The 15,923-nt window shown below is 33.7% G+C and overlaps 1 protein-coding gene across 1 annotated transcript in view; it reads right to left on the minus strand.

The window, feature by feature from the left end:
• The window catches only part of Adgrv1 (adhesion G protein-coupled receptor V1), a 521,596-nt gene that overhangs the window by 295,630 nt on the left and 210,043 nt on the right, over window positions 1–15,923 (minus strand). Inside the window, exons 81-82 of the mRNA XM_027927625.2 lie at window positions 15,038–15,198; window positions 6,670–6,770 (exon numbers count right to left, since the gene is read on the minus strand). Coding sequence (XP_027783426.2) covers window positions 6,670–6,770; window positions 15,038–15,198 — 262 coding nt within the window. The remainder of the gene's footprint in view (window positions 1–6,669; window positions 6,771–15,037; window positions 15,199–15,923) is intronic.

The following is a 15,923-nucleotide window of genomic DNA, read 5'->3' on the forward strand; positions in this document are numbered from 1 at the left end:
TGAGAATGTTGATGAATTCCATAAAGTGTGAAATGCTATAAGAAAGACCAAAGTAAAAGCCTCATCTGTCCTCTGAACTGTATATTAGTTTGCTTATTCAAGTACCTGAACATCAAAAGAAAGCAGCCCCAAGAGTATCAAAGAGATGAACTTGTAGAAGGTGTAGACAGTGATCATGAGAGGATGGGAAGGGAAGAGGGGAAGGGGGATAAGAAGAGGTAGGGTAACAGGTCCCATAATGCAATTATATGGGCAGGAGTAGCTCTAGTGTATTACAACACAGTAGGGTTACTATAATAACCATAGTTACCCTACTGTGCTATAATATGGTTACTCTATGGTTATTTTATTACATGTTTCAAAATAACTAGAAGAGAAGAAATGGAAATGCTAGTTACCTGATCACTATACATATTGTATTCACACTGAATTATCACACTGTACCCAATAATTACATATAAATATTATGTATTGATCAAAACATTTTAAAAAGGGAAAAAAACAAAAGAGAGTATCAAAACACAGCAAAAAAAGGGAAATATAAATGTTTGCAAGTAGATTTAATGACTTTTTGACATTTTAAATGAGAATAAAACATTAATGGACTTTTTTGAATAAAAATTTACAGTAAGGAAAAGAGGTTGAGAGTTTTGGGGTTTAGTAAGAATAACAACAGCAGTAATAAAAACAACCAGATGTATTCATAGGTCATAAGAGAACTAATTTAATCTCTTAAAAAGCAGCATCTGGAAACTCACTCACACTTACTCATTCAATATCTGAATTTTAACTGAATGCCTACATTGAAGTATCCTGGGAACAAATTTTTACCCCTCAAACATCAGATAGAGCTCTAATCTCTAGAGTATACAAAGAACCCAAAAAGTTAAACAACAAAAAAACAAATAACCCAATCAACAAATGGGCCCAGGATCTGAACAGACACTTCTCAGAAGAGGACATACAATCAATCAACAAATACATGAAAAAATGCTCACCATCTTTAGCAATCAGAGAAATGCAAATTAAAACTACTCTAAGATACCATCTCACTCCAATAAGAATGGCAGCCATTATGAAGTCAAACAACAATAAGTGCTGGCGAGGATGCAGGGGAAAAGGTACACTCATACATTGCTGGTGGGACTGCAAATTGGTGCAGCCAATTTGGAAAGCAGTATGGAGATTCCTTGGAAAGCTGGGAATGGAACCACCATTTGACCCAGCTATTCCCCTTCTCGGACTATACCCAAAAGACCTAAAAAGAGAATACTACAAGGACACAGCCATATCAATGTTTATAGCAAGCACAATTCACAATAGCTAATCTGTGGAACCAACCTAGATGCCCTTCAATAGATGAATGGATAAAAAATGTGGCATTTATACACAATGGAATATTACTCAGCACTAAAAACAACAAGATAATGGCATTTGCAAGGAAATGGATGGCATTAGAGCAGATTATGCTAAGTGAATTTAGCCAATCCCTATAAAACAAATGCCGAATGTCTTCTCTGATATAAGGGGGGGGGGTGACTCAAATTGGGATAGGGAGGAAAAGCATGATAAGAAGATTACCACTAAATAGGGAAGAGAGGTGGGAGGGGAAAAGAGGGAGAAGGGGATTTGCACGGAAGATGGAAGGAGACCCTCATCATTATACACAATACATGTATGATGTTGTGAGGAGAAAAAAAAAGTGTGTCATATTAGATTGGGTAGAGAGAAGTGATGGGAGGGGAGGGGAGGGGAGGGGGAGGGGGCTTAGGAAGGGCAGCAGAATAAAATAGACATTATTATTGTTGTATGTATATACGTGACTGTATGATCAATGTGATTCTGCAACCTGTACAATCAGAAAAATGAGAAATTATACCCCATTTGATTCAAAATGTATGAATTGTCAAGATGGTTGTACTGTCATGTGTAGCTAATAAAGAAAAAAAAAGACACACACAAAAGAATAAAAAAAAAGAAAATACTTCCTTGATCCATTTATATCTGCACTAACATACAGATATTTTCTATTGAATAATGAATTTGCTTCCCATCTTCAAAGAGAAGATCTAATGTTGATACTAGTACTTAAGCTCTTAATTACTTTTCTTTTTCAGAGGCAAAAGTAGAAATAACAAAGGATAGTGTGGTTAATAATTAAGTAACCAAAACTTTTAACGAAGGACAAATCTCTTCTGACTAAAGAACATTATATAGTCTTTCCTGTTGCTCTACTTCAATTGATAAAAATAAGCTAGTCAGATACTTGTTTTCAGGCCCTAAGCACACAATGTTTTTTGTTAAATATTTTTAAAATTGTCAATAGACCTTTATTTTATCCATTAATTTATTTATTTGTGGTACTGAGAATTGAACCCAGTGTCTCACACCTGCTAGCCAAGCACTCTACCACTGAGCCACAACTCCAACCCCACACAATGGCTTTTTTGAGTTATCAATGTCAACAAAAGAGCGTAAGCTGCTTGGGAAGAAACCAAGTCCCTGGCATCCAGAAGGAGCTGGCATATGGGAGGTCACACAGGGCTTCTGGCTTCAGTCAATGATTCTCAAAGATTCCCAGGTGCTAGATTCCCAAAGCTAGAATGACATAGCTCCCGAATAAAGGAGAATCTTCTAGCAGGGGTGTCTGAGCAGGATCTTTCCTGAGACACAGGCCATTACAAAACAACATCCCCAAATGTTGCAGAATGAGAAACTAGACAAAGGAAAAATTGAAAGCTTAAGTTTTGTTAAATTCCAGAGGATAGTCCTATGAATCTTTTTTTAAAATATTTTTTTAGATGTTAATGAACCTTTATTTTATTCATTTATTTATATGTGGAGCTGAGAGAATCAAACCCAGTGCTTCACACATGCTAGGCAAGTGCTCTACCACTGAGCCACAACTCCAGCCAGTCCTATGAATCTTAGAGCAATTCTCTTCCTTTTTGAGGAGAGGGTCTTTGTGTCTGAAATTCTTGCATACCTATTGCTGCCAAAAAATTAAAATTATTTCAAATTGTCAAACATTCACAGTGACATCTAAGTTCAGACACTGTACAGGCTTGTCAGTAAATGTAATAATATTTACTTACATAAGTTTTTTTGCTAGACAAATTTAGTAATCAGTTTCAGAAAATGTGCTTAAGCCAAACAGAGAGAGAAAAACAAACATTCCCCACTTTTAAGTATTATTAATCAAAGTAAATATAGTTCTATCTTATCATCATGTTTTTTATGAGGAAACTTCATTTCTTTTTTTAGATTTGGAGAATTGCTTTTCCTGATAGAACCCCCAGAACTGAGAACCCTGATCTGCAAACTTGTCCTTTGCCCTAGTTGTTTACCAGCCTTATCAGGGGACACATGGGTTGGCATGTGATTCTAAGACAAAAAACCCCAAAGATATAATTAGATGTTTTCCCCAGAAATATCACCCAATGCCATGGAAGTTTGTTTGATATTGTTCACATCATACTTGGAAGTAAATTGTCCCACAATTTTTTGCTATTTGACAATTTTCCTTTAGAAAGAAAACAAATTTCCTTTAGAAAAACATGACTTGGCATTGAAAAAAAGTACCTATTTTTGATAAACTAATGGTAATATATTCCTAATTTCACAAGTTCTAACAGTGTCATTCTCCAATAAACACATTTTTCTGTATCAATAGCATACTTCTTAATGAGCATCACATCATAAATAAAATGATGAAAATAATTTTATTCCTTTGAATTAAAATACGGATGGTAAGTGGTATCAAGGTATATCAAAATCAATATTGTACAAGCTTTCTTACATTACTGCATTGATTAATGCATCTAGTTCACTTCTGAATCAAGGGGACAAAATGACAGGAAGGAAACCATAAATGTGTTTGCTATGCAGCAGATAAACATCCTTCAGCCCCGCCAAAGTAATATTATGAGAGTACTCTTGAGTTTATACTGAACCCCAGTGCTGCCAGTTTTTGATAAAGTCAAAAACTGATCAGATTTGCAGAAAACAAAACAAACACAAAAACAAAACAAAAACTTCTACTGCCACCTGCTGGTGTTTTCTAGTCAATGATACTCAAAGGTGTTAAAATGACAAACTTGAGTTAAGCATTATCTTTTGATTTTTAAAACAAGCATAATCTTTGAATTATTACCTACTCTTCTCCAGGTATAGATGAACATACAATACATATAGTTAATAATGTATATAATATTCTATAAAATTCTAGAAGTGTAGAGCCAGACCTAAGCATATTTTTCTGCCTGTTTCATGGACAGACCGTACCACATTGTTCTAAAAGGAAGACAAGGATGACCACATTTACATTCTTTCCTTTCTCACAAAACCCATTCTGCTTATTCCTAGGTCAGCAATAAATATTTGAAGCCAAATGATCTTGGCAGACCTGTCCACAGGGTATAGGTGCAACTCTGACACTTGAAGTCAGCTTCATAAGATTTTTACCAAGAACCACAGACCAAGTCTGTATTTTTGAATACTTCTCTACAGTAAATTTAAACTCTAAGGCTATTGACATAACTCTGATGTAGGGTCCCAAATGAGAGTTCTAAGGCTGAAACTATACATCCCTGTTGGAAAGATACTATAACTGGAGTTGTGAACAACTTTAACATTAGAAAGAGTGGAGCCTATGTTCCTGCAATCAACTTCATTTCTTATTTTGGAGGGTCTAAGATTTTTTTAAAAAGCCTTAGATAAAAAAATTTTAAGGGAGATAATTATTCTTTTTAACTTTGAGGGTATTTTTAAAAATCAGAGGAGATAAGTAAAGCATGCTAAGAAAACAATACTTTCTATCAATCACATACCAATATTTCCCAGAAACAAAATAGGAAAATTATTTTTTAATTATTTAATAACACTAGTCATACATTATATGATTTTTTCATGTCACATTGCTTTGTCTATTCTAAAAATATGCTCAAAATCTGCATTCAACTAATTATTTTCTCTAAAATCAGTTCTAAGTACAATGTGAATTGGAAGGCAATGCCTCAACACATAAACTCTGGTCTTTCACATCCCTAAACATGAGCAAATTTGTCTGCTAGAACACCGAAGAATTTTCTATAATACTGCAGTGCTATAATTAAATCTTGTACAAATTCTGCTGCCAAAACATCACCAAAATGGGTGGTGAATACAGGCCAAGTAAACTCTAATTATGGAAGGCGGGTTTTCTAAGATCCTACATCCAAGAAGGAAGGCAAGATCAGACAGCTAAGACAGGCTACTGAGGTAATATAAATAGCCTTGTCAGATTCAATAAAAGCCCCCTAGCTGCTATCTTCTGTAGTTCACAGGTATGTTAAAAAACACAATCTGGGACCCTGTACTTGGAATCTAGCACTTGATTGTTCTCTGAAATATGAAGTTATGAAACTAATAGGTCATTGGATCCAAAAAGGCAACAGAATGCCAACGTACCAGATAACTTTCCATTTCAAATTTCAGGCTCTGTTCAGAGTTCAGTAAAGTACACTTTAGCATCCTAAAAACCAGTAAGCAAATTGTCAGTAAATAGTACAACACATTTCCCTAAACTGGATGCCTTGTGTATAACCAGCACCCAGTCAAAAAGCAGAGCCTTGTCTGTCTTCTAGAAGTGTCCTCCATCCAGACAAGGAGAGTTCCTAATTTTATAAAATAGTATTGATATATAAATAAATATACTATTGAATAGTTCTCTCAGTAAGAATGTTACATAGCATATTCTTACCTGCTAGATTCATACAAATGATTATGTTTATTTCCCTTTGTCTGTATAAATGTCTATGCCTTTCTTTCCCCTTATCAGTGTGAATGAGTTGGTTACTCATTTGAGTCTAATTCAAATATCATCTCCTGTGTGGATGTCTTGACCTTCACAGAATGGATTAAGTCCTTATCCATGATATTCACAGAGTAGTTTGCAAATAGCTGTGTTCCCACATCACACTGAATTATAGTTATTTACATGTACATATACTTCCTAGACTGTAACTCAAGGATAGAAAAGGAATTTAATTTCATCTTTTGATCTGCCTTCTCTGTCTTCAACTGTGCTTTCAATCTGATGCTTTAAATTGCACAACAATGAATAATTTGAGAAATGGAACAATTTTTCAAATGAGTTTGTTTTTTCAAACTGTATTCTCTTAGGTCAAATGAAATAATATTTATTTATGCAGATGTTTTAAAGTGTATATCATCTTGTTTATTATTTTATGGTGCTGGGGATTAAAGCTAGAACCGTGTACATGGCAAGCATGGTCTACTGCTGAGTTATACCCCTAGTCCCAGTACATATCATCTTAACACTCTCTAGGTGAAGAATTTATAACAGAGTTATGTTTTATTCCACCAGATTAAACAACATATGTTCATATTAACATATATAAGTTACCAATATACTGACTGACAATAGGATGTTTGTCATTTTTCTTGTAGGTGACATCAAGATACTTCTCCTTGAGGGAAGTTCACAAAATATACATTCTAGGCCTGATATTCTCATTTCCTTATATTGCTCTCCTTCCTCATCCTCTTCTACTGCAAAACTAAACGAGCTTATTTCAACTCAGTCGAGATTCACTGTATTTAGTCACTCCAAGGATTACAGAAGAAACATACACCTCATATAAATCAGACATCCCAGAGCTCTCCTACCTGTGTACCTAAGCTGGCTGCCATCATGTGAGTCAGAAGTTTAGCTGCAAACATGGAGTACCTGGCACAGAAGATGTGGGAAAGAACCACCAAGCAAAGACCTGAGGAAACAAAAGAGGCCATGTGTGGTTTTGTAATCCATGAAGAGGCAAACAGTATCACAGTGGAAATCTTTGGGACAGTTAAGCACATAGGCCTATCATCTGACTATGGCTCATAGCAAAACACATCACCCCTGGGAAAAAATACATTTTACCTGATGTACAAATTCTTTGTATATATCAATTAAGCCCAAAGAATGACTTTAATTTTCAAATATCTACATGTTTGCATCCCTGATGAAATAATGAATTAAGCATATTAATTTTAATAAGGATTTAGTTTTCTATGTTTAAATTCATCAAGTTTTACTGTTTAAGAAAAAGTAATCAAATTACAATCTTTTTTCTAAGAATGGGTGGCTTGGCTAAATAGAGATATTTAGAGAGGTGATTTTCAGGCATAAAATTGTGAAGGATACTACCAAACCTCAGGTTTGGCAATTACCCTCCACCTTTTTTTTTTTTTTTAATCTACTAGAAACAGTTATATAATTGCACCAGAGGTAATTATGAACTTTAAAGTCAACTTTACACTATTGCATGCCAAAACCAGGGGGAAAAATGTGTTCTATTCCCAGGATGAACTTTACCTTAAAGATTTAAATTTCTAAGTGGTATGAAGAAAATTATTCTTATTATCTCTAAGTCTACTTGAATTGACCTATTTATACTATTTCAAGAGGATGATTAGAACTTCAGCACTAATCCACAATCTTTGAAATTCTCATATTTTTTTTTTCCTTTTTCATTGGGGTCGCTGTGACGGCTCCTCTGACCTTAAGGGTCCACAGGAAAAGAGAGAGAGAGAGAGAGAGAGAGAGAGAGAGAGAGAGAGAGAGAGAACGTGCTGACCCCTTTTATTGGGAGAAGCTATTCAAATGAGGCAAGGGGTCAGGTTTTAGGGGGCTGAGTATATCTTCATGATGTCCACTGTCAGCAGGTTGACACATATTTTTCTTTTAATGCTAGATTTAAAAAGCAGAATACATACATATTTTAAGAATATTTTCTGCCTTTTAAAATTTAAATGTGCTGCCTATGGTAACCATGTGCTTTTCACTTAAATCTTTTACCCCAGCCTTGTCCTCAAAAGGATTATTTTGTCTAAGAATTACTGAAGCATTGCAACAATTGGCATTCCTATGGTGTTTTGCAACATACTTTGCATGGAGCACTTCACTTAATTATGTTAATGCTTCCTTGGCAAACAGATCTCTGATTTAACATTTTGTTTTCTTCCATTATCTTCTCTGAAGCTATATGAGCAAGCTTTCAGAGTATATCACATGTTAGTACAAATGGACTGGGCATCTGCAAAATGCCCACATAGGGTCTTGTGACACATTTTATGTTCAAAAATGCCTCTCAGATCTCCTTTTGGGGAAATATTCCCATATACTTTTATATTTCAATAAGGTAAAAATATTTCAGTAAGGTAGACAAAGAGCCCCACCAGAAGGAAGTTTCTGTATTAGTCAAGACTTTTTGTCTAAAAATTTGGCTCCTCATCATATTCCCTTTTCATGATAGAAATTTAGTGGATTAAATAGGACAAGCTCAGTAATGTTTAACCAAGTATCCTGAGCTTCAATTAAAATGCTAACATGATTTAAGTTCTTCTTTTCCTATTTTGATGCCTTTAATTTCTTTCGTCTGTCTAATTGCTCTGGCCAGTGTTTCGAGACCTATGTTGAACAGAAGTGGTGAGAGAGGGCATCCCTGTCTGGAGAGTAACTAAGAACAGAGTAGGGTCGAAGAGCATGAGAAGAAGATTAACATTAAACAGGGATGAGAGGTGGGAGGGAAAGGGAGAGAGAAGGGAAAATGCATGGAAATGGAAGGAGACCCTCAGAGTTATACAAAAGTACATACAAGAGGAAGTGAGGGGAAGGGGAAAAATAATACAAGGGGGACAAACGAATGTCAGTAAAGGGGGCAGAGAGAGAAGAGGGGAGGGGAGGGGAGGGGGGATAGTAGAGGACAGGAAAGACAGCAGAATACAACAGACACTAGTATGGCAATATGTAAATCAATGGATGTGTAACTGATGTGATTCTGCAATCTGTATATGGGGTAAAAATGGGAGCTCATAACCCACTTGAATCAAATTGTGAAATATGATATATCAAGAACTATGTAATGTTTTGAACAGCCAACAATAAAAAATTAAAAAAAAAAAAAATGCTAACATGACACCTGGTGGTAGACCAAGCTCCAAAGTCAGGGGCAGGAAATCAGGCTAGATTCTATTAGCCTTAACTGTAACGTGTCATGATTATTTGCTTCATTATTTATTTAGGAGAGAAGAATATTGTTACAAACCTTAAGCAGCCTGTGTCCTAGACTAAGGAAACTTAGCTGTCATTGGGCAGAATATTAACTACATAAGGTTTTAAAAAATAAATACTTTAGATACCAGGTTTCTAAAAACCATATAGTAATTTAAGCTTCTAAAACACTATATACTAGCATACTAATTTAAGCAAATAACATATTTACTTTCTTACCTGAAGTTGAATAACTACATTTAGTATATAAACTTTAAATTTATAAGTTATTTTTTTAAACATATAATTTTTTGTTAAAATTCCTTAATATAATTAGGCAAATCACAATGTATAAAATGTTATAAACATGGATAAAACTTTTTAGACAAAATAAAGTATAACGACTCCAGGTACTTCTAAAGGTTTACTCTTTACAAGTTTTAAAAATTGATCTCTTCACAATTATATAGAAAAACAAGCAACTCACTAATTTTCCTTTATTTTTTTTTTCCTAGCAGTATATTCCAATTCATTTGGAAAAGAACATTTAATTAGTTCTTTGACACAAATGACTTTGCTGCATGATTCAAAATTGAGAAGGAAGATAAATTAACCTTAATAAGGGTAAATTATAAATTACCCTTAATGATAAGATAGATAATGTTTGATTTAGGTAAGAAAAGCTCAAGAGACTACCTTTAGTCTTTTCCTGTTATCACACTTGACTTAATATTTTATTTATCTATAAAATATTTGAATGTTTTCATGTATATAAATATATTAATATTTGCATATAAACTGGCATATCCAGAAAACATCTCTGTTCTTGAGCATCATTAACAAAAGGGGTACACTTTTCATTTAACAGAAGTTTATTCCATCACATGATAAATATTAGTATATTTTGCCACAGATTTTTAGTTAAAATATTTATCATCTACTAATCTATCAATTTATGAATTTTGACATTCTCTAAAAATAATTCAAACACAGCCCAATTCTAATTATTTTATTGTTAAATAAGCTATCAGCTTTTTAGGTTAGTTGTTCTTTCCCCCACTTAATGCTGGCAAGTACCTGTCATGCTTTCTACTTTTTGTTACTCATATCTACTGATTCCCATATTTCTGCAATTCTTCCATGCATACAATGCCTTTTGTTGCTGCTACCAATAAGCTAAGGTCTGGAAAAGGAAATAGTCAACCCTGAAAAGATTTCTAATAGGGACATTGTATGAAGCACCATGGAATATATACATCTGTGTATTAGGGAAAGGATTTATTCCAGAGGGATGAGGTTGTCAAGGAGACCCGCCTCCAGATCATCAGGGTGTTAAACCTGTGCTGTTCAACACAATAGCCACTAGTCACAAATGACTATTTAAATTTAAATTTTCATGAAAAATTTTAAAAACTCAGCTTCTCAGTTGTGTTAGCCATATTTCAAGGGCTCATCAACAACTTGTAGCTAGGAGCTACCGTATTGGACAGTATAAAACATTTTCACCCATCACAGAAAGCTCTAAGGGAGAGTACTATGTTAAACTATTTTGAATATGAATTTGTACTATTTCAGAAAAAAGTATTAAAAATTATAATATTAAAATTAAAAGGTATATTTATTTATTCATTTAACAAATATCTGTTAAAACTAGTGTATGTCAGTGATTGTGTTGGGCAATGTTCAAAAAGATACTCACTGCTCTCTGAGAGCTTGTTTCACTACAAATCTATCTGTGTTTTCCTCCATAAAAAGACTGGCTTATGAAAGTTGACACAACACAATTCCAGTCAAAGAGATGTAGAGGAAAACACTGTGGGTGGTTTTCAGGGAAGATCTCACTGCTTTTAAAACAGTGCTTCTCCGTTGGTACGCCTGGACATTGTTAGTGTGATGCTTACATTACTGCAACCAACTCAAGACCATGTAGGGACAAGGCTCAGGGGAAAAAAAACGTTTTTGGGGAAAGCAAAACAGAAATATGAGAAGAGGCTGGGCTCCTAATGACACCATCAAGGTATTAAACCAGGAACCTTAAATCTGTTTTAACCTTTTAGTTGTTTTCTATTATTTGCAGCCAAAGTCATGCTAAACAATACCCTATACAAATGTAACAACCAAACATCTGTATGTCATGTCAGAATTAAAACTATGTTCTCTGACTTCTTCAACTGTAGTCTTTTTTTACTAAACATATTTTTTTCTATTTAAGAATATTATTTTTCTATTCTAAGCATATTTTTTATCCATTTAATAGAATGAAAATGTTTTGATAATTTACTCATCACATTTATAATATCTACTTTAGGTCATCAATTTGATGTTTCTGTAAGAACTTGATAGAAAATTTTAGAAGATTTTATCTTATTTTTAAAAACAATTTTGAAGTAAATATGTGACATTTGGCAATGTTATTTTTTTTTCTTTTGGAAAAACTTTTAGAATCTTAGTTTGTAAAACAAAAAGTGCAATCTGAATATTCTTGCAGTTTTTACAAGCACTGAACAAAAAAAATTATGTTGCTTCAAAGGATTTTGGGTTGTGTTAATTTACTTAACCTATAAGCCTTATATTTAGCATTTTATAAACAGTTATTTGCAGTGAACTTGAAACTGTGTTGGCATTTATATATAGCATAATATATTTAGTAGCCTATAAAAAGTTAAGTAAAAGTTAAGTCAATTAAAAAGGAAAGCTTTTGTTTGCATTAAAGGATTTCTCTACCTTAAGAGAACAAAATAAAAGTTAAATACATATGAGGCCTGGCCCAGCTCTGCCTCTGCTTAAAACCACTGTAAACATGGGAGACTTACTGCAAGCACATCAAAATCACCTCACATATTCACTGATGTTAAAACATGGAATATGGAATACTGCAGGTTCTCTTTGAGAATATAAGACTATGGATGGGGCTTATGTTAAAATCAGGACACACACAATCCAAAGGCTGTCTTTGATAGTATACTATCAGAGCAGGGCACAATGAAGGAGGTTTCTTTGACATTATCATCCAAATAGTAATGTGTGCCCAAACCACACTGAAGTTCCTGAATAATTACATGAAAACATATTGCATAATCATAGGAAGATGGCTTTAAGTTATATTTCTTCCATGTTGTTTTGTGGCTAAGTTCCATAAAGCTATATTTCAAGGCGCACAGCACTCGTTTTCTCATTCTCTCTTCCTATCCATCTCACCTCAAGGAATGACCCTAGTTTAAGTTTCTGGCATTTTGTAAATGGTTAAGTCTTGGTATATGCCTCTTTCATCTTTCTAAACTGAGGATTGCTAAGCATTTTGGCTTCTGTGCCTACTTTACACATTGATTGTTTTGGTTGTTCTGCTTTCACATAGAGCTACAAAATAGATTAATTTTGATCTACTATGATTAAAACAAGGAAAGGTTAAATTCCTTTCTAACTATATATTACTATATTTCATAAAAAGAATTAGTTAATTGCTATAAAATTTAGAGGGATATTCAATAGGACCTGACCCAAATTATAGCATAGATAAGACATAACATTCTCTTTTCTGGTTCCTGGGGCCCAACAGAGGACAGGCTTTCTCCTCCCACAAACCCCTTTGCAAAGCTAAAATTAAAGCACAAAGACAGGACTTTAAGTGTCATTATTGACAGATCATGCAAATTACAGAACAATGTGTCATGGACAAGGGGGGGAAAACCAAGAATTTCAAATTACTGAAATTAATTCCAACTTGAAAGTAATAAATGCAGATACTGATGCTTTGGTGTTTGTTGATTGTCAAATACATCAGCAAATCTATATTGCCTTTTCTAGAGTAAGCTACAGAAAAGAAAGATTTATTAACAATTCTCCCAGGAAAAATGTTATAGTCCTGCTAGTTTCCATAAAATCAGGATGACTTTCTCTGTTTAATTTTAAAAACTCTTTGCTTTGATGATCAATATTTGAAACACAACAAGAAAATTTTGTGGGTCATAAAAAAACTTGAATTTTATATCTATGGAGAAATGTAAAATGACAGGATTTTTATTTCAATATTGTACCTTTCAATTTCATTTCATCAGCCTATGAAATGTCTTTGCTTTATAAATTGATTGGCATTAAAGTAAAATGGAATTTTTTACCTATTTTGGAACTATAATGGACAAAGAAGAATCTATTAAGTAAGAAATTATAAAATTTATGAAAGACATTACTAAGAATAAGAAATTACTAGCTGAGTGTGGGCATGCCTGTAATCCCAGTGGCTCAGGAGGCTGAGGCAGGAAGATCATGAGTTCAAAGTCAGTCTCAGCAACAGCAAGGTGCTAAGCAACTCAGTGAGACCTTATCTTCTCTAAATAAAACACAAAATAGGGCTGGAGTAACCCTCTAAATAAAAGAATAAGAAATTATTAACTTTTGCTATTGAATCTAAATTAGGTTCATAATTAAGATACATTAAGGAAAATTTGTAGCTATATAAAATCAAATTATATTGGAAATATTTTAGCAACTGAACTAAGAACAGTAATTAATTGCTTGACTCTGTCTCCAGAAAAACTAAATGACAATTACATTTACAGATAAAACATCATCAAAGCAGAATATCAGAAATGTCTGATTCAATATATTTCCCACCTTATTAAGTAGATGTCATTTATAATCATATATCATCGGGGGGATATTGAGGTATGCGGAAAGTAAGTAATTTACTCAAGGTTTCACACTCACTAATGGAAGATCAAGTATTTGAAACCAGACATTCTGGCTTCAGGTTTTGTATTTTAAACCATTACCCTATACCTAATTCTCTGCAGAATAAACATGTTGTTCACAGAAAGAGTTGTGGAGCTTTAAAAAGTGAATTAAGGCACAGAAGTACTGAAGATGGGGGACAGAAATATACAGTAAGGAATTCTCAAACTTCCAACCATATAATTAATATAGTAGGTGAGAATAATTCTATTGATTAGTTTGACAGGTACTAATACAATTTAAGTTCCTATTAATGCCCAAAATGGGGTTTGGATATGGAAAGTGATAGATGACTTTTAAAATAATTTCTATTTTTTTAATTAGTTATACATAACAGTATGTACTTTGACACATCATATATAATGCAATATAATTTCACATTCTTCTGGTTATACATGATGTAGAATCCTACCAGTTGTGTAATTTTATATGTACATAGGGTAATAATGATAGATGATTTTTTAATACAGTTTTTGCCATATTTAAAATGGTTAAGCTGTAGAATACAAATCAACCAATGGGTAGGGTTGTTGTTTTTTTTTTTAACTATTGCAAATACAAAATTCTTTGTCTGTATTATCTCAAATAATCCTGACATTCTATCTCACAGAACCTGCCCTTTAAACCAGCAAATTATAACCTTTCTTACTCTCTAGCTTCTCATACTGCATTATATATTCCTTAGAAGTTGGGACTAAGTCCTATACTTTTTACTCTGTCTTTAGTATAAGTGGCACTCCATAAATATCTATTGTGTGAATTAATGAATAAAACAAACAGGAAAACCACAGGAAATGATTAATTATATTCATATCTTGCATATATTAAAGAACCATAGAGTGGCAGGGAGGGAGGAAAGGAGGAGAGAAGTGCTGGGGAGTGATATTGGTCAAGTTATATTGTTTAATTGTGTGCACATACAAATATGTAACAACAAATATCTCCATCAACATGTACTACTATGATGCACCAATAAAAAATGTGGAAAATATTTTTTAAATGACCAATCCACGTATGTAAAGCATGAATGGTTCTCACAGATAAAATATTGAATGGGAAAAGTCAAAGCCAAAATGAACTATACGGTTTCATTTGTATAAAGTACAAAGACAAGTGAACCGAATATACACTATTTAAACTCAGAAATAAGTGTAGTAAATATTTTTTCTAAATATCAATTGACATTGTTTTTTGGGGAAAAAAACTATGAAAAAACAGACCTTCATTCTCGCAATTATTTAAAATTATTGACTTGAAAGCACTATCACTGACCTGATATACATATAAATCCGGAAGAGAAAAAGGCTTCATTGTATGAAGACAAGTTGTCAATCTGGGCGTAGGCAGCATACAGGGACATGTGTGAACAGGCACATTCCACATAATCTGCAGTGTCCTCAACCACTTTGCAAAACTGACTGTCAGACAACCAGCTGGAACAAAACACAATAGTCACTATTCCTCTTTTGTCAGTACTTAAGATGTTGAAATGTCTTTTGAAGAAAAAATTACTTGCTGAACTTAAGTGTTCTTTACTCAAGACCTAAGCAGACCACGTTTTGAAGAAGGAACACCAAAGGGAACATCTTGTCCAGGATGTGAGCTAACAAATTCCACCAGACACCTTAAGAAACAGTCTAAATACAACCACACCTGCCACAGCATTCCCAGTACCAAAGAAGCTGGTCTTCCGACAGTAATACCGGTCCTTGCCTATAAATGTAAGACAGACCCACTCTTCTCTATCACTCTAAAATCCTAACAGATAACATAGCCATGATATGTGTAGTTCTTGCCCTTACACATGATTTCACAAGTTCTGGTATTTTGAACCACATAATTTACTTGTATGCTTTTCTTCCTCACCTTTTTAAAAAAAAAAAAATGGAGCCAATTATATATGTTTTCCAATGTACTTCAAATGCTTCACTCTATAAATTTTGGCTCATTTTGCATTCCTCAGAGATTACAGGTTTATGCTCCCTTCCCTTTTAATGCATCTTGAGTTTATTACTTTTCTAAGGACATATAACTTCATAACCTAAACTGTGGATTTGAGCTTGAAACTTTTCATTTGGGCTTGAAACCTTCCTTTCTAATTATACATTGAGGACTGCAGACTATGTAATGATGCTCCTTGACATATGATGGGGTTAAC

Source organism: Marmota flaviventris, chromosome 5 (genome assembly GCF_047511675.1).
Source record: "Marmota flaviventris isolate mMarFla1 chromosome 5, mMarFla1.hap1, whole genome shotgun sequence".
NCBI classification, from domain to species: Eukaryota; Metazoa; Chordata; class Mammalia; order Rodentia; family Sciuridae; genus Marmota; species Marmota flaviventris.